Consider the following 24,101-nt stretch of genomic DNA (forward strand, 5'->3'; position numbering starts at 1 on the left):
TTTTATGAGGTCCCATTTGTCAATTCTCGATCTTACAGCACAAGCCATTGCTGTTCTATTCAGGAATTTTTCCCCTGTGCCCATATCTTCGAGGCTTTTCCCCACTTTCTCCTCTTCTCATTTTGTTTTGTGACCCACTAAGTTTAACCAGAGCCTTCTGCATGACCATGGGTATGGGACTATTCAGTAGAATCTAGCAATAGGTATCCTATAAATATTCAACCTACTAAGGTTGAGTCAAGGAAAACTAGAATGCTGAACACACATCAAGTTAAGAAGAGAGTATTAGTAACCAAAACCTCTGAACAAAGAAAGTTATTTCTTCCCAGGTGAACTTCTCTAAATAATTAGAGAATAATTAACATCAGTTTTCCTAAAATTATTTCAGAAGAGAGGGCACCTTACTTGTCATCAAGACAATGAAGACCATATATTAAAATACCCCAACGAACCTAGTAAGTGGGTAAAATTTGAAAATACCTATTCTAAGATCTGATGACAGCAAAGGGAGACAACTCTCTCACTATGTCTATTCAATACTGCTCTAGAAATGCTAGTCAGAACAACTAGATCAAATAAGGAGATAAATTGCAACTAAATTGGAAAGGAAAAAGTAGAATTAACTCAATTTACAGTTGATGTAGTCATAAAGGTAGAAAATCCTAAAGATACCAGCAAAAATCTGTTGGAATTAACCCATGAATTCAGTAAGTTTTCATGATTCAAAAATACGGTTGTTTCTCCATACTAATAATGAACTAGCCAATGAGGAAAATAAAAAGACAATTGTTTTTGAAATGGCATCGTAAAAAGCAAAGTGCTTAGAAAACTTAACCAAAGAGGTGAAATAACTATATACACTGAAAATGACGAAATAACTGATGTGGAGATTAAAGGTGGCAATATGAACAGGGGAAAAAGTCTATTGGTTGATTAGAAGACTTAATCTCTTTAAAATGTCTACAGTACTTCCAAATCACCCACAGATTCAATGTAATTGCTATCAAAATTCCAAAGATATTCTTTGAAGCAACAAGAAGGCAACCATGTGAGTCACGATTCCACAAGACTGGGGATACACAAAGCAATTTTAAGAAGAAAAAATCCATAGGCATCCAACGTCCTAATACATTGCAAATAGCAAAATCTTTGCTAAGTGTACATCCACCAGAGGATCAGTGTGTAGAATATATAAACCACTTAAAAATACCTAATCATTATAAAAGAAACCACATAAACAACCCAGTCAGTGAACTAATTAAATGATCAGGACTTTCTCAAAAAATGAAGTAAAAATAGCCAAAAGACATGAAGAACAATCACATCACTGGCTGTCAGAAAAATACATATCATAACCCCTGAAGATTCCATCTTAATCCCGGTATAAGGGTCCTTGGTCTACACCCCAAAGACTCCACATCAGGGTGTCCCACTCAGGTTGACTGCAGCACTATTTTTAACAGGTAAATTAAGGAACCAATTGAGGTGTCCATCAACAGAGAAACAATAATGGGAATTTGTTTTATGAATACAGTGGGGTTGTTCATAAAGAAAAGTCTGTCATTTGCAGGAAAACGGATGCTACTCCAGGTTAATCTGAGTCAGGCTCAGAAAAACAAATATTATATATTTTCTCCCATTTGTAGTTCCCAGATCTCATATAGTCATATACAGGCACGCATGTGTATATACAGTGAAAATGGAAGGGAGAGAGTTAAGATACAAAGTGACTAAATGAGAGGGGGCTGAACAAAGAGAAGGATGTGGACAGTAAGTACCGGAAATATATTCAATATGTAACATATATATATATATATATATATATATATATATATATATATATATATATACCTGAACAAACACTTAAAATAAAATTAAAGTTAAACAACTGAATAAGCAATAATAATCACGGTGTGACTCTAGAATACTGTTCCTCCCCAGGGACAGGATCCAGGGTGTTCTGATCTGAGGCAGTTTTCACACTGTGAATGATGCTTTCCCATCTCCACCGAGCTGTTCATCCTCATCTCATCCTTTACTGATGCTTTAAAAATGTTTTCCAGGTCAGTCTTAACAGTCGAACCCCTTTAAAAGATGTACTATTTTCATGTTTCAAGTCTCATTTTGGCAATTACATGGTATAACATAATGGCACGTTTTAAAAGACAACATTTTTGAGGAATCTCTGCATAAAAGTCCTATAGGTTATAATCCGACTATCTCTCTATAGCTATTCACGTCTTATGTTGCTGCGTCCCCCATGTGTGCTCTTTTCTGTGTTGTTTGTAGCATTCTGGTACATTTCCTGGCTACTGCAACTTAAAATCTTTTCATGCGGAGGATTCCCAATGCCTTCACCTTCAGTGATTGAACTCTCCACGTACTGCTCCTCAGGCAACAGGTGTGCCTCTTCCTTTCCTCTCTTACTGTCCTAACCCCCTCTGACTCCAAACCCCCCCGCTCCTGCCAACCCCTCTAGCCACTATGAGAGCATCTGCTGTTGCCATGGCTCACTGACTTCTGCCTTCCTGGTCCTGTGCTTTGCCTGCAACTCCTCCTCCTTTTCACCCCCACAGAGATGCTGTCAGCAGTGTTAGCCTGGGAAAGCAGGATGGAAAGGATTGATGGGAAAGGGTATTAGCAAATCAGTAGGGGATGGTGGGAGGGAGAGTGAGCAAGTAGTAAGGTGGGTGATTGTGTCAGAGGATTGATGCGCGAGAGCAAGTGATGTGTGAGTGGGTGGGACGGGCGTGAGGGACGTGGAAGGTAGATGTCTTTTTCACTGGAATTAGTGCTTTCACACACAATTGGTTACTGATGCTCTCTGGGTTGCCTTCCACTTATTGCCAGTGGAGGCAGATCCAGTTTCTGTGGCATCTAAAGGTTGTAAAATGTGGGGATGGTAGTAGGCCAAGCAATGGGAAACTCTCTTTATAGAATCAGGCCTGGGAGTGGGTTTTTATTTACAATTATAAAACCAAAAGAATTTGGTAGTGACTGATAGACAGAAGGTCTTGGGTTTTTACCTCCTGGGCCCAATGCTGTGATTATTTTTATAGGAGTAGAATGACTGGACAGTCTTTAAAGGCAAAGCTAATGTGTCAGTCTCTGTAGCCTTAGATCAAATTCCCATCTTTGTATCTTATAGCTTATTTATGATTTTTTAAAATGGGCTAATTTGGTTAATGGAAGAAAGAATGCTAACTTTCACTTACAGCATCCCTGGCCTTTCCTGTGCCCTGGACACTCAGATGAGCTACATAAACACCACAAGAGCACCTCAAAACTGTTTCAGATCTGCATCCTTTCTCTGTGGTCACTTAGGCAAGTTTAAAGCTCTCTGAGTATTTGTTTGCTTATTTATTATGTACTTAAATCTCTGTGGATCAATTTAATGCCTTGAAGGAGATCAGGTATCCATAGAACCATTGAGGGTTTCTTTAAAAAGCTTTTTTTTTTGGTGGCATCTTGTCATTTATTCTTTTATTCATATATATTATGTCCTTCTTTTCCACTGTGAAATCCTTGATTTCTTTTTCCTATTTGACCATTTCCCCCCAAATACGTGTTTATAGCCCATGAGAATCTCTATTTCATCTGTTATTTGAATAAACAATGGGGAAGAACTACGATTTGACTTAAATCTTTGGAATATTAAATTAACAAATATTAAAATGTTTAATATTAAATCTCAGTAACAGAATTTTTGTCATTATGGTTTTGAGGACTGTGTTTAAAAGTTGGCTAAAATATGATAGAGACAATCAATCCTCTTGTGTCAACTACACAGTAGTAGATTAGTTTGGCTACCCATTTTACAGGTAGGGAAACTGAGACAATGTGAGACTCAGGAATCTATGATGTGTGCTTCCCATCCCCTTGACTGGACAGCCCCTAGAGGTGGACACTGAGTTTCCCCTCTCACATCCCAGACGCTCATCTTCCCAGGGCTGCTTTTGCTGACAGGCATCTGCAGCCAGATGTAAATCTTTGTGCTCTGAAAGATCCAATCTTATCTATTTCCACGTGCTGAACAGAAAAACAGCTTTAGTAGCGAACTCCGGGGAAAGCAATCGGTGCCGGCATTAGCTCCCATGCCGCGCGTGTAGTAATGAGACAGGCTTTGCCTTGCAGCGCTGACATCCTGGAAGGTGCCCAGAGAATTGCCAGGTGGGCAGTCAGCAGGGAAAGTCCACGGGCCAGAGCTGTATTATGGTCCCAGCAGTGACTCCTACTAAATGAACCACTGAACCTTCCTGCTGCTGGCGCTCGCTCGCTAGCTCAGGGAGATTGTCCTTCTCCGTAGCAGTTAATTTGTTTTTACCTCTCAATTAGCTTTTTCACAGAGTGTTTGATATGCTCAAGTTGCTAAGATTCCCTGCCCACATATGTTCCCCTCCCTGGCATTACCCACTGACACCTATGCTAATCTGACTCATCACGAACATTCCCAAGCAGAATTCTTTATCTGAATAACCCATAATGCAGATTGTCCAGTATCTTCAAAGGAAGTGATACACTCAAACCTGCTTAGGATTCTACCCACAGTAGATAAAAATGTTTTCCTAGAAACAGTGCTTGAATAAGTTTTGGTTAATTGAAGTAGCTATCACATTAAGGTAAAGTTATTGTTATAGGCATGGTTCATTAAAACAACTGAATACCATTAAACACCTTTACCCTATCCCCAATGGAAAATATGATGTCAGGACTGAGAATGTGGGAAAATTAGTTCTGATTTAGTCCATATTAAATCCTGCAATCTTCATTACTCTCAGTGAAGTAGAATTTGGGATGTGTGACTAAACTTGGTTCATTAAGGTTCCCTAACATTCTTTCCAAAGGATTATATGAAGCCTTTTATTTACCAAACATGTGTGTATAACGTGTTGTGTTCCATGGAATCCATATACACGATGTTCTAATGAGAGTTAAATATAATTTCAAGTGCCCAGTTAATCGGAGCGAAAATCATGTTCCCTTTTACCTCAAGAAAGTCTTGTCAGAGGGGCTCATTAAATTCCCTGGCTAAGGACACAGTAGCCCAGCAAATCGTCTAACTGTTGATTTAGAGTAGTCATCGAGTGAATTTGGTGAGAATTGTACTTGGAGAAAGCGTTGTTTTTATCAGACTATTCCCCATATTTTGTCCGTAGCTAAGTACAGAATTGGAGTAAAAGAAGATGCTCCAGTGAAATATAACTAGACACTCGAGGGAAGGCACTCAGCCTTTCTAGGGTGACTGGAACAGATGAAAGCCACCTTGAAGATTTCACCATGGTCTTAAGGCTTTATTGCTGCGAAGAGACACCATTACCATGCCAACTCTTATAAATAAAACATTTCATTAAAGCTGTCTTACAGTGTAGCCCGTTATTGTCATGGTGAAAACATGACAGCATCCAGGCAGACATGGTGCTGGAGAAGGAGCTGAGAGTTCTACATCTTGGTCTGCAGGCAGCAGAAGGAGACTGTGTGCCACACCGGGCCTATCTAAAGCATAGGAGACCTCATTGCCCACCCCAAAATGACACTCTTCCTCCAAACAAGGCCAATGTACATCAACAAGGCCATGCTTCCTGATAGTGTCAGTCCCTATGGGATAAGCATTCAAACACATGAGTCACGAGGACCATTCCGATTCCAGGCACCACAACCACCTTGACCTTCCTGTCATTCTTATCCCAAGCTAAACTGTCAGGTGTCCTTCACTCTTGTTTCCATCATTTTTTCAAAATTTGCTGTTAGGAGATATGTTCTCTGAAATTACGATAGTTTCAATTTTTCCTTGGAACCACTATGTAGACAGATAAAAGAGGATCTGTTGTTTGAAGCCATTTGATTTGATCTCTCACTGACTCCTGACTGCCTGTTTACCAGCCTTAACTTGGGTTCAATAAGCTGAAATTGACAATTATAGCCTATAATGGGATCAATAAGTAATAATTCTGATTCTTGCTTTCTCTTCTACAGCTAGGGTACGTTAATTGTGACAAAGGAGTGAATCTCTACCTGAATGCCATGCCTTGACAAATCTGGTGGAGGGCTACTTTGTAGTCTTTTAGCTCATCTCTAAAATCCTATTTCATGGGTACCCATCTGCTTTGGTACTTCTAAATGGTAGGCTTTGCTGAAACATAAAATTAATACTTTTCTTAAGTAACCTTTCTGGTGTTTGAGGATGGTATGGGGAGGGGGTCAGGCATGTGATATGTGGGGTCAGGCATGTGACATGTGCCTCACATTCTAAACTGCCAACTGGTTCATCTCTGCAGGATTGAGATGTCCATTCCACTCTTCCTCAACAGTTGCCTTTAGCAGAAATGAGTGCCTTTTCCTGAAGTGAGGCCTATGATGCCTAGCCTTTGTCTAAGAGATGGCTTCAAAGGAGTGGCTCCATGTCCTGACTCTGAGTGCGCCTGGTTCTAGATGTAGGCCTCTCTAGCTCCAGAGCTCCTAAGAGAGGTCTATGACAATGTGAACAGTTCTCCTTCCCCACCCACTTTGAATCCCTAAGTTCTCATCATTGCTCCCGAATGTTCCCCAGTGACCTTACTGCAGGCAATTCTTCATTTCAGTACCTGATCCCAGAGGACCCCAGTCCAGACAACACATAAGTTTATAGCAGCATTTTAAATTATATTCACCTGAAATACAGCAGGTGATTTTTTTGTGTGAGGCTGTATTATCTATCTGCACAGACCCCTTGGCGTAAATCCTGTTGCTGTGCAGCCCCTGACTTTCAGCCGCACACTGCAGGGTCATTTTTCTATTATTGCCTCTTGACAGCATTGCGCCCTGAGGCATTTTGAAGCTCAGACACTTGGCCTTCTGCTCACGCCATGGAGGGCTTCCTGGGTGGTCTTCCCAGTGGTTGGGTAGAGTTGGAAACCTGCTGTTTCCCAACAGCTAGCTCTTAACCAGACGGATAGTATTAAAGGCCAGATAATGGCACTGAGCAAGAGCTTTCGTGGCCCATAAAGGGATGCCGTACGTGATGCCAGGCAAACTTACCAAAGGACAACATTGGCTTGCAAATCCCCACTCGAGTCAGCTTACTATATGTAGTTGAAATTTGAGTCTCGGTCTCTATGATATAGGTGTAATAAATAGAATTATTTTGATATTTATTGATCTATGTATGCCTTTACAAATACCGCATATGAAGTTATATTCACATTGCTTACTTTACGTTGATAGACCTGTTTCAACAATATTAGCCTACCCATCAAGTTTATTTCTCAGCCCCATTAATAAGCATCAGCAAACGACACTACTCTGGAACAACCAATAAAGAAAGCAGAACACTTCTTAACCATGTCCACAGTTAGTCTTCTGGTTTTCACCACTGTTGTGTGCTTTTCCTATTATTTTTGCCTCTACAGTTTATTCTCAAAGCAGGGATCATAATGATCTTTTGAACACTGTCAGCTAGGTGGGAAGATGGAAGGCTCAGCTGTTAAAGGAATGGGTGGCATAATCCTCATGTGGTAACCTGAGCTCTGTCCCCAACATCCAAGTTAAAAAAAAAAAAGGTAGGTTGTATACATCTGTTATTCCAGCACTCACAATGAGATGGACCAGGAGAATATTTCAAAAGCTTGCCAGCCAGTCTGGAGGACTCAGGGCAGCATCAGGAACAACAAGAGGGAAAATGTTGTCTTTTGATCTCCATGTGCCCAATTGCACCTGAGCCTCATACTGTTATTCTTCTATTGGAACATATCACTGAGTCCCTATTCCTCTCTTGGCCTTTATCTGTTTGCCTTCATGTTTGCCCCTCTCTTTCTGCTGCAAAGACAGTAGCCTCCTCACCAGCCCTGGAACACACCACACATTTGTGCTGAATTATTTGCTCTGTGCTTTCCTCTGCTACAGTGCTCTTCTCCAAACCTATCTGCTTGTCTCTTCCTCTCATTTCCAAATCATTCTTCCAAGAGGGTCTGTCTTGAGCATCTACTTATGGTTACTCCCATCTCAGTAGGTGGACCCTGCTGTCTAGCACCTGTTCTACTGCATTGTTTCGCCCTCAAATAGCACTTATTACCTTCTTACTCTGAACTGTATGTACATAAAGCTAACACTCACATCCTTCAGACACACAAAGAGCAGGCTTATTTCCATTATACAGGTGGTGTTCACATGAGCATGAACTCCTATAAAATTTGCAAACAGAACACATGTTAGCCACAAGTGGTTAGGACTATTGCCTCTTTGAATTCAGTTCAATTTCATTCTCGTTTGCACCATGCTGTGTCAGAGTTGCTATGACACTAGTGAGGTATGGCCCAGAGAAAACTGGCTGGGATATGTTAGCAGTATTTCTGTCACTATAACCAAATGTCATAGATGGCTAATCTCTCTCACAGTCTTGTGAGTTCCAGTTCATGTTGATTAACTCCAGGGTTTTGACCCTGTGGTAAGCAGCATAACACAACATGTCTGCAGAGTGTGGTGCAGCAATGATGCTTCCAGAATGGGAGTCCTGCTGTTTATTCAATGGTGAAGTAATAACAACCTAGCATCTATCTAGAGATAGGTCAGTCCTGCTCTTAGATAGGGAACCCTCCAGTAGCACTGTCCTGGGCCCCATCCTTTAACATAGAAGCTTTTGCCCGGGACATAAGATTCAAACTGTGGCATGAAGGCATGCGTTTGGACCTAGTGGGATGGAATCAGTACCTTGTAGTCAGTCATCTATATAGTCCAGTTGTCCTAGCTGTTTTGATGTAAAAAGATGGCCACATGGTCAGAAAGAGTTGTACTTTCTGTACAGTAGAACAACAGACAACACAACACAGCTAACAGAAGTCAAGCATGCTATAAAATCAACAGATTCAACTAATTTGTGAAAAACCCTCACACATTTTGTAATTTATAGCTTGAAGAAAACTGAGGACAGTTTTTTTTTTTAAATCAAGTTCAGACTCAACTCCCAGAATCTTTATGAACTGACCAGATACCTAGGACACTAAGAGAGACCTTTCCAATCAAGAACCATAATTGTCATTAGTCAAGTGACAGAAAGAAAGACACCATCTTTGTCCTGTCCCTGATTTTCATGAAAATGCTTGTGCCTGGGCCATGTGTTCTATGTCCCTTTTGATAAAACACTTTCAGAATAACCATGCAAAGACATGAGTAGAGAAGAGGCCTTGGAGAGTTAATCTTGGAGAATGTATTTGCAAGTTTATTTAATGTTTATACTGGTTTTCCTGTATGAGCTTTGAAATGTATGCAACTTGTGAAGTCTTATTCTTCTAAATGAATATTTCATATGCTTTCATTTTTAATTCTGCATTCTCCTTGCTTAAGAAGTCCCAGGAAATCATATAAATGACAGGTCTCACTACTGTAGATGTGCCTTCAAAAATTAGATAGAATTCTTACTATGCATGTATTGCTTGTTGTCTGTTCCTCATCTTACCTGGAAGACAACAACCGTCTAATAAACAGGGACCTTACACTCAGGATATTTTAACTACCTGGCCAACACTTGACATTTCGTAGCACTCAGTAAATGAACGCGTACATCCATTACATACCAGGGAACCACTAATGTCAACCAAATTTAACCTGGCTCAAGAAAACTTAATATCAACATGAAGGAGAATGAAAATTCTATGCCACACAGAACACTTTTGAGACCTCCATGCCTCACGAGACCAGGGGCATAGACATACATTCCTATCTGTAAGCGTTCTTCTGTTATCAGGAGCTGTGTTACTACAGAGGATCCAGATTATCATTTTCTAGTTTCTGTTATCTACAGTGCCAAGGCTAGCCCTGACTGCTTTGGGTGAGAAGTCCTGTTTCATAAGTAAGAATTGAATTTCAGAGCCATAGGAGGTGAAGCCCTATCAGTAGCTGATTTTTCTTAAGCCAGTGATGAGCAGTAAGAAAGCAAGCTTTCATTTGCCTGCTTCTATCTCATCTGTGATAGAAATGCTCAGCCAGTGCTCGGTCTGTGTCTAAACACTGCGCATTAGAAGGAAAAATACTTCTCACATGAACGAGCACCCCAGACTGGCAGTGTGAGTAGCCTAGTTAGTCCTGTGATATTAAAAACCAAATGCACACCTTGGGAAAGTGAGAGTGTCAAAGAATTCTGCTTGAAGGAATAGCTGCCTTACTGTGGAAACACCTGTTTTCTTTAGGCCCCAGGAGAATGTTGGGGAATTAGAGCCAGTGTTTCTGTTTTCAGTGCACTGATTTGGTTTTTTTGTCTGTTGGGCTCTTGTTTTGCCACCCCCCCCCCCATCACCCCTTCCTCCGGCCAACAGAGCACAGGAAGTCTCATTATCAGCAGTGAACAAAGCAGTGTTTAATGGTGGTGCTAGGTGTGGAGCAGTGCTCTGCTCAACTGCTCTCAGTTGGGCAGTTAGCGCCCACTGTCTTTTCCCTAGAATGTAACTTGTTGCACTCTGGGACCACAGTCTAGCAGTCTAGACAAATAAGTATACATAAATCCCTCAGTCTCATATCTATCAACACAAACTGGAGCAACCGCTTTGCTAGTAAACTCAGGTTTTGTTTAAGAGTTTCCTTTTGGACTACAGTCTTGAAGAGATAATTGGAATAGCAAGATTCTCTTCCCACTTCACCCGTACATATTTGCAAATTTAGAGAAACTGCTTACTGAGAACTCTATTGTTACTTAGAAAAGACAGACAGTCTATATCCTTCCTTCCTTCCTTCCTTCCTTCCTTCCTTCCTTCCTTCCTTCCTTCCTTCCCTCCTTCCTTCCTTCCTTTTTCCTCTCTCCTCCTCTCCTTCTTCCTTCCTCCCCCTCCCCTTCCCTCTCTCCCTTCCTCTCCCCTCCTTCCATCTTTCTTTCTTTCTTTCTTTCTTTCTCTCTCTCTCTCTCTCTCTCTCTCTCTCTCTCTCTTCTTAAATCCCCATTAGGAAAAGACACTTCAGGGATTAATAATCCAGTGTTGCCAGGCAGAGGCCATAGGCTGTCCACCCTGTCACTGTGGGGCCGTAGGAGTGCTAAGTGGGATCGTCCCATCCTCTGCAGGGTTTTTACATGCTTACTCTTCTTAAATCCCCTTTCCCCCAATACCGTGCAGAAGCACCATTGAAGCTCATTGTTTCCCAAACTTGGTTAAAACTTACCGATTAAGGTTCGAACTAACTCCGAAGAACAAAAGACAGTTTTCTGTTTTTCAGGAAGTTATTCTTCCAACTTTTCTCTGGAAATAGCATGAGATATATGTAAAACAGTCCCCCACTAAAATGTGATGGGCATATCAGAAATGGAAGAAAAGAACTTTTGAGGAAGAAAAAAAAAGCTAAAAAGCAGGGATTTAAATTATTCATCAGGCCTCCCTCTGGCCTGAGTCCTTTCTTGCCTAGTGAATGGAGCACCCTGCATGGGTCCTCAGGACGGACAGGGGGAGTGTTCACTTTAGTGGGGCCGTCCTGTCAGGACTGGTTTATTCGGATCCTTTTGACCAGAACATTTGCTGCTCTCGGTTTTTTCCCCCTTTTCTCCCAGCGACTGTTGCATAATGCAATATTTTATCTCTGTTTTCAACAACTTGTTGAGTTTGCACAGTTAAAATGACTGACCTTCACCATCCTGTTATGTAATAAACCTGTCAGGTTGAATTTCGTTGAATGACTCAAAAGATGAAGAGCGCACTGATATCTTTTAAAAACAAATTGAACATTCTCCATGTAATTTGTGGCTTTCTGTTTTTCCAAGGAGAATGCAATGAGCTAGTTAATTGGTTGCTAGCTGACCTTTGGCTGATGTTGGCTCCAGTGAAGCATCTGTTGGGACCAATGTTCCTCCTTCCTTTCTTCTATTCTAAGAAGGTGGGGAATGGGAGTCAGGTGAGACACCAAGTCTAAGGGGGAAACAGAGCCCTTTCTTGCTTAGTGCTATTGATTTTATAGCCAATTACTCATACACCTCAGACAGTTGGTTGTTTGCTTTACACATGCCCCTTTACATGTGTCCACACATATATATTTCTATTTTTCTATGTGCTCATTTATCAGGTGTATGAAAATGGTAAAGATATCGGAGAGATTTCTGTTTACTACCATAGAAGAGATTTAAGAGTCTGATAGCCAAATTCAAAGTGATGATACAATGCAAAGAGTGAGTAACAGTTTGTGTGAATATGAGTATTCCCTGTATAACTTAGAGTTAATGTAAACACATCTTAAGACAGCTTATAAAATACAGTCATTTATTGTTCTGCAAGGTGAGGTTCAGTTGAGTGTTGACTCCTGGACCTTAACCTAGCCTCATCTCAACCATCACTATCTTTGTATTTACAAATTTTTCTATACTGAAAACTGGTTTGGATACATCAAGATTGTTCTCTATTTACTCATTAATTTATTTACACTTCTTAAAAAATTCCATAGTATTTGGTAGAGGGTATACTCTGGGCATAAGCCAGGCATCCTGAGTGACTGACATAGACAACTGTGATCGTCAACCTTGCTCACCTCGAGCAAACGCCACTGGGTTATCTTGGGCACTCTTACCTTTGCCTATTTCCCAGACATTTGGGATGCTTTTTTTTCCCCAGGCAGAACCAACATGTTCAGGGTCTTTATTTTGGGCTTTTGTCTTGCATAAAAGGACACGGAACACCCCGTTGTTTACAAATTGGGGTTATGCGCCCGAGTGCACACCAGTGTCTTGGTCTCTGTTGCCTCCTCTTTGTTTGGAGGCTCACTCTTTTCTCTACTCAGTCCAGCACCCTCAGACCTACCTCTGTCTGGAGACATTCATAACCTGGTTCATGATAGCTGTAGCTTAGTTTGGTGGCATTCTCTGGATAATGCTGATTCCAGAGAAGACAGGAAAATGTTACTTTAATTTATTAGAAAAAGATCCAGAACCTTAGCTGCTTTCTTTTAATTATCATATTCATGATTATACAAATCACCATGGTGCCAAAGTCCTTCTAGAATTTTCTACCTATCTCCCACTCTTTCCCCACTATTTTATATGTCAGTAAATGTCAGAAACTTGAGGTGCCTTATACAGGATATAACTGTTACCCCATGGAAACTTTGTGTATTGACTAATAACTCACTGAGACTGTGCTTTGTTTCAGCCTGCAAGTAAGTGGGGGTGTGGCTTGCAGACAATTAACTAGGGACATCACAGAACTCTGTCAGAGAGCAGCCTTCTGATCTACCGTCTGCTCCCTTGTGTGGTCTCAATTACTACTCTATGAGGTTTCCTACTCTACTCAGATCCCAGAGCAAACTCTCATCCTGTAAAGGCCCAGTGATGATAGCTTTAAAAATAAGTGGATAAAGATTATCACAGTTTTGGGTTTCCACAGACCAGCCCTAACCAGTGACCTACAGATGGAAGGTGCAAAGGTTCTTACCTCCCGTAGACTTGTGAATGCCCATCCCTGGACACCTAATCATGCATTCTGTCAAGTTAGGGAGATGGAGACTGTATAGATCCCTGTGAGAGTGGATCTGGTCACGTGCTCTAGGAAGTCAGAGCTTAGAGTCCATATCCTCCACACAGCCCTGGGCCTTTGTACACACCCATAGCCCAGAATCAGGCCTTAAACTTTTCATGACTTTCTTCTTTACCAAAAAGTGATATCTATAGAGCAAAAGCCTTGTGATTTAAAAAATGACTGGCATCACATGTTTTTGGAAATCAAAGCAAAACAGCTAAACGAAGCTCAAGGGTTGAGGGCATGGGGAACTAAATGCAAGGCTCTGGAAATAAAACATGAAATATGTTCGGACTTCCTGTGAGGAAAAGAAAGCAACACAGGTTTTCACTAATGCCTTCACCTCCTAAGCAACCTAAGAGAGCAGACGCTGCCATCCTAATTTGGCTCTGTCGGGGAAGAGATAGAGTTAATATAAAATAAAAAGAAATATTTCATCATTTCCAGCTCTTTGAGGCTCTAACCAAAAGTTTGGCTAACAAAGGGCTGACTGACATCAGTGTTACATTCAATTAGGGCAGGGCTTAGCTCTGAGGTTTTCTGTAAGTGTAGTCATTGACCAAAAAGACTAATGCACTATTGCACTTAGTCAAGGCTTATGGCCAATGAAGTGAGACACCCAACATGTTTATGGGACTGAAACGTCTTTTCTTCCAAGACACAGCATTTAGCACTCTTCAGTGTGCCTTTGGCAGAAATTAATGAGAGAGAGAGAGAGAGAGAGAGAGAGAGAGAGAGAGAGAGAGAGAGATCTAAACGACTACATCCCCGCAGAGACCACAGAGTGATAAGAAATCAAGAAAGTACAAGAACTGACAAGGGAGAGAGGAAAAGGAGGCCTGTGACAGAAGGCTGGGGGAGGGGCCGAGTGATGGATAGCATGAGGAGCCAAACAGGGGCGGGAAAGCTGAACAAAGGTGACAGATGATAATGAAAGATGTCTTTTTAAAGTACCTCACATGCCACAGTTCCACTGGATTTACTTTACATTTGAATGTGTTTTAAATATGAACCCTCTTCATAGCTTAGTCTCTGGCTGCAAGGAGCAGGGCTCCTACACGGCTATTATTTAAAATGGGGAGTGGCTTCACCTCACACTCTCACTCCAGTTATGTCTTACTCACGACTCCCAGGCATCGGTCCCTGAAAACACTCCCAAGGTTTGCAGGGCTTGAAAGTAAAATACTCACAGAAGAGCTCTAAAAGAGCCGGCAGAACCCGAGAACCAGCACATTGATTGTGCAGTCCTGTAAGCGGGGGGAATTATTCTTACGTCGTCCCCCCACACCCACCCAGGTACCAGGAGCTGCTTGGGGCCAGGGAGCTAGCCTGTTGTAACAGTAAAACTTGAATCTGGCCTGGAAAGACCTAACAAACCGTGCGGCGCAGACATGACAAGCATAGCCCTCATCAAAGAGGATTGTTACCGGGTGTGGAAGCTAAATGCTCTTTCTGTGAGACTGTCACATCTGCCTTCGGGCTCTGTGCCAAAGGGTCAGGGCTCAATCACAAGCCTGTGGCACCCCCTGCTGGTTAAAAGCCCATGCTCATTTTGTTACTTTACACTGAACTAAACATTGCCGTCATTTCACACTTCTTTTAACATTCTATATGAATTTAATTATCATTTGTTTGGACTCCATTTGTTACAGAGCAGAGACAGTTTGTTACAGATGTTCACGTAGCTTATGTCTTCCTCCTCATCCCCTTCACCTGCCCTCCACCAGCTCCTTCTCAGAATCCACCAGGAGCAGCTTCAAGGTTCCTCCATCAGGTCACAAGGCCTCCATTTTTCTTCAGCCCGGATTTTCGATCAAGAGATTTAAGAGTCTACCGCAGCTGAAGAATGGGCAAAAAAGGGGGCTTTCTTATGGGAAAGCATACAGGTAGGACCTGCAAGGTGTTTATCCCGTGGGTTAAACCTCTGAGATTTAGCACTAGTGTAGTAGAATTGAGAAGCCGAGTTAGACCCTTTAAGAATTAAGAAAAACACTTTTTTTTTTTATAAATAAATGTAAGGGACATTTCTTTTTGTAAGGCAGCATTGCTTAAAGAAGGAATATGACCGACTCTCTGTCTCCCTCTGTCTCCGTTTCTCTCTCTCTCTCTCTCTCTCTCTCTCTCTCTCTCTCTCTCTCTCTCTCTCTCTCTCTCTTTCTCTCTTTAAGCCTTGTCATACTTCTTGAGGTCTGCCTGTCAGCACAGCAAGAGGGATTTGTTCATGTCTGAGTAGTCACCTTAATGACGGCAGATGGAAACGCCACGGGGGGCCCAAGCCCATCATGCTGCCGCTGCCTGCCACACACTGCCCTGACCCGCTTCCTCTCCTCTATTTTTTTTGGGGGGGTGTCCCCTTTTAAAGGAGAAATGGATGGTAATTGAAAAGGATCTTAAGCAAGATTTATGAAGCTGTAGACAACATGATTCCCCAGTATTTCTCTATGTTTTCACAAATAAAGTCGTAACTTCCTAAGCACCACTGACAGGAGAGCCAGGGATAAATTGGTAAAGCTCTCCTATCGAAGCTGTGTTTCTCACAGGGCGAACATTATCTCACAATAATTACTGACTATTTGCTGAGCATTGTGTAAGTTTTTTTGTGGATTGGTAAATTCCTGCATAAATTTCTCCGCGTTTCCGAAGAAAGAAAAGGATTACTGTATCTAGCCACTGATGGGCTGCGCTCTTGTGTTGAAAAAAAAAATCTCAGAAATGTATGCGTATTTTGACAGGACATATCCAGATGAACTCTGAAACTGCTTGTCAGGAAACTTAAACATACTTCTTTTTTTTTTGCCCTGTTTTAAATTTTCTTAGCCCATTGTTTAGAGGTAGAACAAAATTGTGTTGCATGTAAGGTATAATTGATCTTGCAGTAACAATAATGAAAACACTAGAGACGGATCGAAATATCCGCCAACGAGGAACTGATTAGGTTTGGATTTGGTATTTGTTCAAGTTTTCTAACTTCAAATAACAGTCGCCTTAGAAACCCATGAAGGTGTCGGGGCAGAGGGCCATGCCACAAATGTTTTGTTTGTCCCAATAGAACAACATTAAGACACATGTTGATTTCTTACACTGTCTAATTTATAGAATTAGAATGTGCATAACGGATGAAAACATTTACACAGTAGGCAAATTTCAAGTGAGTCTAACTTACACTAGGAGCAGAATTGTTTTTCAATGATGTAAATGGTGATGGGTTTTATAGCAGTAAGGATTTTGGCATAATTTGGCAAGCCCTTCTGATGGCAGAGAACGGCTCTAATCAAGTATGCCTAGTTATTTCCTCTTAATGTTACCGGCAAAGTGAAATCGATGATTGGCTCCATGCCTATATATATATATATATATATATATATATATATATATATATATGTATATATATATAGTGTATTCTTGAACAATCATATTAGTGAAAACATCAGTAAGGTTCCATAAATATGGAATATTCTGGAATCAGCTGGCTAGTTGTGGCTTCAGAACCGTGTAAGTCCATAGATTTGTTTGTGACTCATTTTATTTTAATAAGATGATGCAATATTACCCTAGTTTTGAAAATAAATCACTAATGTGATACAGGGCAAAAGATAACTATGCCAGTATCTTGCCACCAGTGGAATTTTTAAAATGGGTTTTTCTAAAACTGTATGGTATGTACTTTAACCTACGCTGAGAAAATGCACAGTATTGACCTAATGAACAGCATTTGTTCTCAGGGGGTATTTTGGTGCTTATAACTTATTTTGACATAGGAGGCCATGCTCATCTGTCAAAATCAGTATCGCCTCCAAATTTTGCATATTTTGAAAAGTATCAAATACATGACAAGTTGGAAGACTATTATAACAAATATTTTCATGCTCTTCATTTTCATCCAGCCATTTAATGAGCTTTCCTATTTGTTTATCTCTCCTGAAAGTAATTGCAGTCAATTATTAAAATTTTACTCCTTAAGTGCTTCTGGCAGATTGAAGAAGGGACCTTCTGTGTAACCACACTGTATGCCTAACAGTCCATAATAACACGTTATCATCTGACACCCACTCGGCAGTCAGCTACCCACAGGTGCCTCCCAGCTCGCTGTAACCCAGAGGCTAGGTAGATTTCCTCCACTGCCGTATCTCCTTTTAAGCTAAAACTTTCCCTTCACCTTTATTCTGCCTCTTCCATGATTTTTTTTCCCCAAGAATCTGAGCGCTTTTCTTGTAGCATCTTCCACAGCCTGGATTTGTCTGTCTAATCATAATTAAATACAGTTTCAATACTATTGACAATATTTCATGGGAGACAATACAGGTCCCATTGTAGAATTAAACCCTAAATATTTGTTATAAATCTAGAGAAAAAATAGCTCATAGAAGACCATACTCGTTATTTAAGATGTTTGATATTTGATTTTATTTCTCAAATTCAATTAAAACAGCAGTATGCTTTGTAAATCAAATCAAGCAGTATGTAAATGAAATTAGGGTAACTACACTTAATTACATTTAGTGATCTTACAAAACATAGTTGTTTGTACTTAGTATTATGCGTTTATCTTAATTAGTTACACTGGGAAAAAGAATTAGATGAACATGTCTTCTCAGTTACAGTCTTTCACTTTGGCAACTTTTAGATGTGCAATTCTTTTTTAACTGCATATGTTGCAACCATCCTTGGGTACGTTATAAATTAGCTAAACGAATTAAAATGTGTATTCACATATCACTAGAGGAGCTCGAGAATGAAAGGTTTTATTCAATATCAGTATTAAGTACCCTCGTGGTTACTTGTGCTCTAATTTCAATGTATATTATGCAGGTAGCTTAAATATTTTTTTCCCATTTTTTTTTTAAGATCTCCACTAAATCCCGTTTTGGCTTTGACCTTTGCCCGAGTGACTGCTTTTGACAGAGATGGTATTACTGCTGTATGTAAGACCCTAATGGATGCTGATGCTGTTCCACTATTTGGATGTGACGAGTAAATTAACGTATATTTAATTAAAGTAACCCATCACCTAATTCAGGATTTCCCACAGCAAGAGATCTCCCAACACTGAACTACTTCTCTGGATTGCCTTAAGCAATACTTGTTGCATTGACTTACTTCATGGTCTAATGGGGTCAGGCCTAAACGACCTAGCCATGTCCCTTTGTTTTTAAAGGAATATTTGGGGACAATGAACAGTTTCTGCTTTAAAGAAGTCACAATTTGGTTTTAAAAGCTGTTTGGTGGTTATTTCCAAATGAAAAACTTTAAGTTAATTCATTTCAGTACAAGATAGATTTTTTTCCTCTACATTTTCATATTTAAATGCTGGGTTTAATGATGACAAAGTGAAAATGAAGGCAGTGTAGCAGGGGACCTGTGAGACAGGGGAAGGAAGTCAGGAATCATTGGGAGAATCTGGGAGTTTAACACCATCTTGCTTGTGACTGCCCAGGAACAGAAGAATATCAGCTTTTTATCTCTAAATAATATAAAGTGTCAGCTATTCAGCATTGACTTCTAAATTAATGGTGTAGCATTTTTATTTTATTTTCAAACCATAAGTCTATGTTAGCATTCTACTACTCAGAGACAAGAAAATGTGTTGTCCAAACTCACAATGCTGGCACCTGGTGAGCCAGGGTTCTAGCTGGCATCTCTGGTCTTAAGGATCTTATGGTTTCCCACCATGCAGTGCGTGAGGATGGAAGCATACTCCATGACTAAGGAACTTAGTTTTCTAATTTATTTAAGTGACCTTAAATTTAAATAGAAATATGTAACTTGTAAGTAGCGTATTGGTTGTCACAGCATGGCACCTGTGCTAGGTTGGGTTGGGCGACCTCTCTGTATGAAGCGGCCTCTCTGTATGATCTCATCTAGCTTTAGTACTACATAATTTAGCAAATTACATGTCTTTAGTATACAACTAAAAGGATAGAGTAAAGGGCATAACCAAAACTCCGAAAGCATTTTGATGACGTTCACTCCTAGTCAGGGACAATCCATTGCTAAATCAAACTGGCCTGTGCATCCTCCTGCTCTCTTTTTCTTGGTAGAAAGAAAAATAATTCACCCGAATTCTTTCTTAATGGGCATTTTCCCACTCATAGGAAGATTTATTTTGCATGCAGCAATATTTCCTCAAGTTATTATATCTGCTTCAAGCTGGCTGCAGAAGATGGCTTAGGAGGTAAAGGCACACTAGACACAAGCTCGGTTCACAAATCCAGGTCTCAGAACCTATTTAAAGGTGGGAGGAACGAACCAACTCTAAAACTGTCCCCTGACCTACATATGAACACTGCGGTATGACCTACATTTGGCACCGTGGTTTGTCATGAATGTACATGCATGCACACATGATAATAGAAATATATTCAATGATTCTTTAGAAGAAAATTCGCCTAGAGCGTTCTTTTAGATTTCTGGCTAGAACTTAGATTTTCAGTTCCTGCTTGCCACTATTTTATTGCCAAACCACATACCCTACTCTTCATGTAGTCATTTTAAATTTCACTTTATTGGTAGTAAAAAATGTTGTTTTATTGAGTTGGTTGGGTCCTTAAATATAACAACATGAAGTAGCTTTTACTTAGTGCAAACTAAATATGTTAATTTGCTTAATTGTATACTCTATTTCTCTCTGTACTCTAAAATGGTCATTTCAGTCCTTAACAGTCACACTCATTTACATATTTTGAGATTGTATTTACTTTAGTGTATGAGTGTTTTTCCTGCACATATCTGTTCACCATGTGTATGCAATGCCCATGGAGGTCACAGAGGGTGAGAGCCTTAAAATGGAACCACAGCCAGTTGTTACCTGGCTTTTGGTTGTTGGGAATTGAACCTACATCCTCCGGGAAAGCTGCCAGTGCTCTTAATCATTTAGAAATCTCTCTATCCATTCATGTACTTATTTTTAATAATTTTCATAATTTCTATGGTAGAATTTCTATTATTACTCCCAGAACTGGTGACTTGGTTAATTTTTTTTGAAAACTTTACACATGTACACAATTGAATATGATTACATCTACCATTTAAGTTCCCCCTTAAAGCTCTCTCATCCCTTTCCTCAACTGTAGGTTTCTTTCTTCCTTTCTTTTCTCTGTCTCCGTCTCTGTCCCCGTTCCGTCCCTATCCCCTCCCCCTTTCTTTGGATAGCTTATTTAAGTAATGTTATAACTGCCCATTGTGCATGGGTGTGGGGCCATCCACTAAAGTACAGGGAAGCTATCAGTGGCCACACCCTCAGTAATGTATGATTCTCCACTACCAATAGCTCCCTCCCTGTAAGGGGGAGGACCTGGAGAACATCTGCCCCAACTGTGCTGGGATTTGGACTGGCTTGGTGTTGTGTAGTTGTGCATTTAACTGCAGCTGCTGAGGTCTCATGGCTACCTTTGCTTTGTCATGTCCTAGACAGCATTTAAAAGCACTTGTCTCCACCCTCTGATTCTTACATTCTATCTGTCTCCATTTCCATGATGTTCCCTGAGCATTGGTGGTAGGGGAAATTAATATAGATGCCCTGTGTTGGGTTGAGCACCCAAAACCAAAACCAAAACCCTTTCTGACCAGGGTAGAGAGCTGCTGAAATCTGTAGTCATGAAAATAAACATTTAAAAAAGAAATTTTGTAGCATGGCCATTTAGCATAATTACAATAGCAGCTTTAACCCTAGGGCCTGCGAGTTTCCTATCTATGGACTTTTGACTATTCTTACAAGATGAGTTAGCAAATTACTTCATGAAGTGAAGTCCTGAAATGTTACCATAAAGCAGTAAGTTACTTTGTAACATTTGTGCCACTAACACACCAGTAGGCACTCCTTGCTTGGTTGGTATTATAGCACAGAGTGTTCAGTGCTGAGTCAAATTATTGATGTCTTTTCTCCCTTTTCAGACTACATAGCATATTCTAACCCCATAAAAGCTAACCAGCAAAAGGCAAGTTTCCTGGTCAGTAAGAGACTGATTTAGCTAATGCTCTGCAGCCAGAGTGTATGCTGTCTTTAGTGAAGGGTCTTACCATGGACTTCTGGTGCATAGCCAAGGGCAATGGCAATCACTTGCATTGTTTTGGAGATTTCTGGGATCTCCATGATCAATAATCCATAGGAAGTAATCCATGGCCTGGCACTGAGATTTTTATTTCCGAAGCCATGTCTTCTGGGAGTGACCTGGATCACCCACAGAGGTAATTCAGTTCCAGATCTTCTAGTTATAGTTTTATTTTGAAATTCGTTTTCTAACTAGTAGGTTTGCGTACAGCATTCTCATACAACATTTGCCTTGAATAACGCATCCAGTTCTCTTCTCACTCCTTTACGAATAATCTTCACCTTTATCCCTGTCTGATCTTCTAACTCCGCATTCTCTCTTCCTTCTTTTCACATGTGGTCTACTATCCTTACATTTATTTCTTATTTTTTAGAGTTGGATTGTAAGGTAGTAGTGTCATAGTGTTGCACTTCCTTTCATATTCCCCTCCTTTGGTCTAGCCCCCGCTCCCTTACAAACCTGGTTTCCTCATACCCTCATAGACCTCCCTGATTTCCTACCTTTCATACCCCAGTATTACACCTCACTGCTTGCAGTTGTACCTAAAACCTATTCCTTTCCTCTTGGTTAGTGTGTCTCCAACTGAAAACATGCCCCTTTCTACTTAGCTGGCCTCCATGTGTGCTCCAAGTTAAGTGTATAAGACAAAAAAATGGTAAGCTAGGATTCACACACTGTGTTCGTCTTTCTGGGCTGGAGTGACCTCAACCTAGTATAATTTTTTCTTGTTCTACATATTTAAATATAGATTTCATTTTTCTTTATAATGAAGTCATATTTCATTTCATGTGGGCATGCAGACAGTTTTCTTATCTATCACCTGGTGATGGACATTTGGGTCGATGTCATTTCCTAGCTGTTATGAGTCGAACAGTGATGAACAAGGCCATGGCAAGTGTCTTGGTAATAGGATATTAGATCCCAGGACTGATTTCTACTGGACAGCATGCTGTATAGCAGTAGTTCTTAACCTGTAGATTATGACCTCTTTCTGGGTGACATATCAGAAATCCTGCTTATCAGATACTTATGTTATGATCAATAACAGTAGCAAAATTACAGTTATAAGGTAGCAACAAAATAATTTTATGTTTGGGGTTCCCACAACAGGAAGAACTGTGTTAAAGGGTGGCAGCATTAGGAAGGTCGAGAAGCACTGCTGTTCAATGTGCTCTAACACACCAGGGATGAGCCAAGCCATTGCTTTAGGGTGAGTATTTTGTTACTTTTAAGATATTTATCTACACGAAGAGTGAAACCTGACTTCTTTAGATTGCATTTTCTCCTGGATTCCTGTGAATCCGTTATGCTTCTACAGGCTATCTTGAAAATTCTAAACCAACATGTTTAACCAGTGTGAGTATCAAAAGGTTCTTTATTATTCATAGCTTAGTGCATTTGTATTTCACCCTCGGCAAAGGTCACGCCACTACAAGAAATTCTTGATGATTATTTTTGCTTTCCATCAATAATTAAAGATTGAATTCCCATATATCATAAGTAATTATAAGATAAAATTTAAACCTTTCCCCACTTACAAATGCTAACATGCTTTATAAATCCTTTGTATCACAACATTCCAGTAATAGAAGAAATTATTCATTAATAATGAAGCTAATAAATATTATAGTTGAATATTTTTATATAAGATATTTTTATATTTTATATAAGATATATTTTTATACAAGATATTATATTATATAATTATATATAATATCTATTATATAAGATATATAAGATATTATAAGATATATAAGTATCTTATTGTTCTTGTTGGGAAATTTACGAGGGATTGCCAGTGAACTTTGACTGCACCAGACAAAAGATCCCTGATTGCTTTGAAAAAGTGGCCTTGGAGATTCACTTCCTACACGAGGTCAGACTGTCTGTGCTGTAACAGAGTGTATGTTACATAGTAGATGCTCATCTATTGTACTACTGTTACACAGTGGACATTTTTTAAAGATTTTTTTCCCTTACAAACAGAATAGTTTTATTTTGGGCAGCAGTGACTTCTGTGTGAACAATGACTTCTGTCTACATTTTAATTATTTCAAACCTTACACAGCATATAGTGTTTATACATGGAAATATTCTGCTTGGATTGTGTCACATAAATCATACTGTTTGTCATCATTTTCATTCAGGAATAATTAATGAGTTGGGATTCTTTAAGAAAGTTTTTAAGATGGCTGTTACCTTGAGTCACCCACTTGTGGACAATCCTGAGCACATGAATTCAGTCCTGTGGACTCACATGGTGCCAGAAGAGAAATTCTAGCAAATTGTCCTCTGACCTTCACAAACATAAAGAAATAAGTAATTTAATAAAAAGATGCATGCAACCTCCTTGAATGTTATGCCTTACTTGCTATTCTGGTCTATGTATCTGGTGTATCTAATAGGGATGGATTCTTTAGAAGCCAATGTCTGGCAAATACAGAAGTGGATGCTCACAGTCAGCTATTGGATGGATCACAGGGCCCCCAATGGAGGAGCTAGAGAAAGTACCCAAGTAGCTGAAGGGGTCTGTTTTCGATAGGAGGAACAGCAATATGAACTAACCAATACCCCCTGAGCTTGTGTCTGTAGCTGCGTATGT

At 40.1% G+C, this 24,101-nt stretch overlaps 1 protein-coding gene across 1 annotated transcript in view; it reads left to right on the top strand.

The window, feature by feature from the left end:
* Positions 1 to 24,101, top strand: part of Dcdc1 (doublecortin domain containing 1) — a 361,410-nt gene that overhangs the window by 145,032 nt on the left and 192,277 nt on the right. The window contains 6 exon segments of the mRNA XM_029468240.1: positions 12,010 to 12,069; positions 12,071 to 12,112; positions 15,179 to 15,274; positions 15,276 to 15,337; positions 18,297 to 18,415; positions 23,257 to 23,375. Coding sequence (XP_029324100.1) covers positions 12,010 to 12,069; positions 12,071 to 12,112; positions 15,179 to 15,274; positions 15,276 to 15,337; positions 18,297 to 18,415; positions 23,257 to 23,375 — 498 coding nt within the window.

Source organism: Mus caroli, chromosome 2 (assembly GCF_900094665.2).
Source record: "Mus caroli chromosome 2, CAROLI_EIJ_v1.1, whole genome shotgun sequence".
NCBI classification, from domain to species: Eukaryota; Metazoa; Chordata; class Mammalia; order Rodentia; family Muridae; genus Mus; species Mus caroli.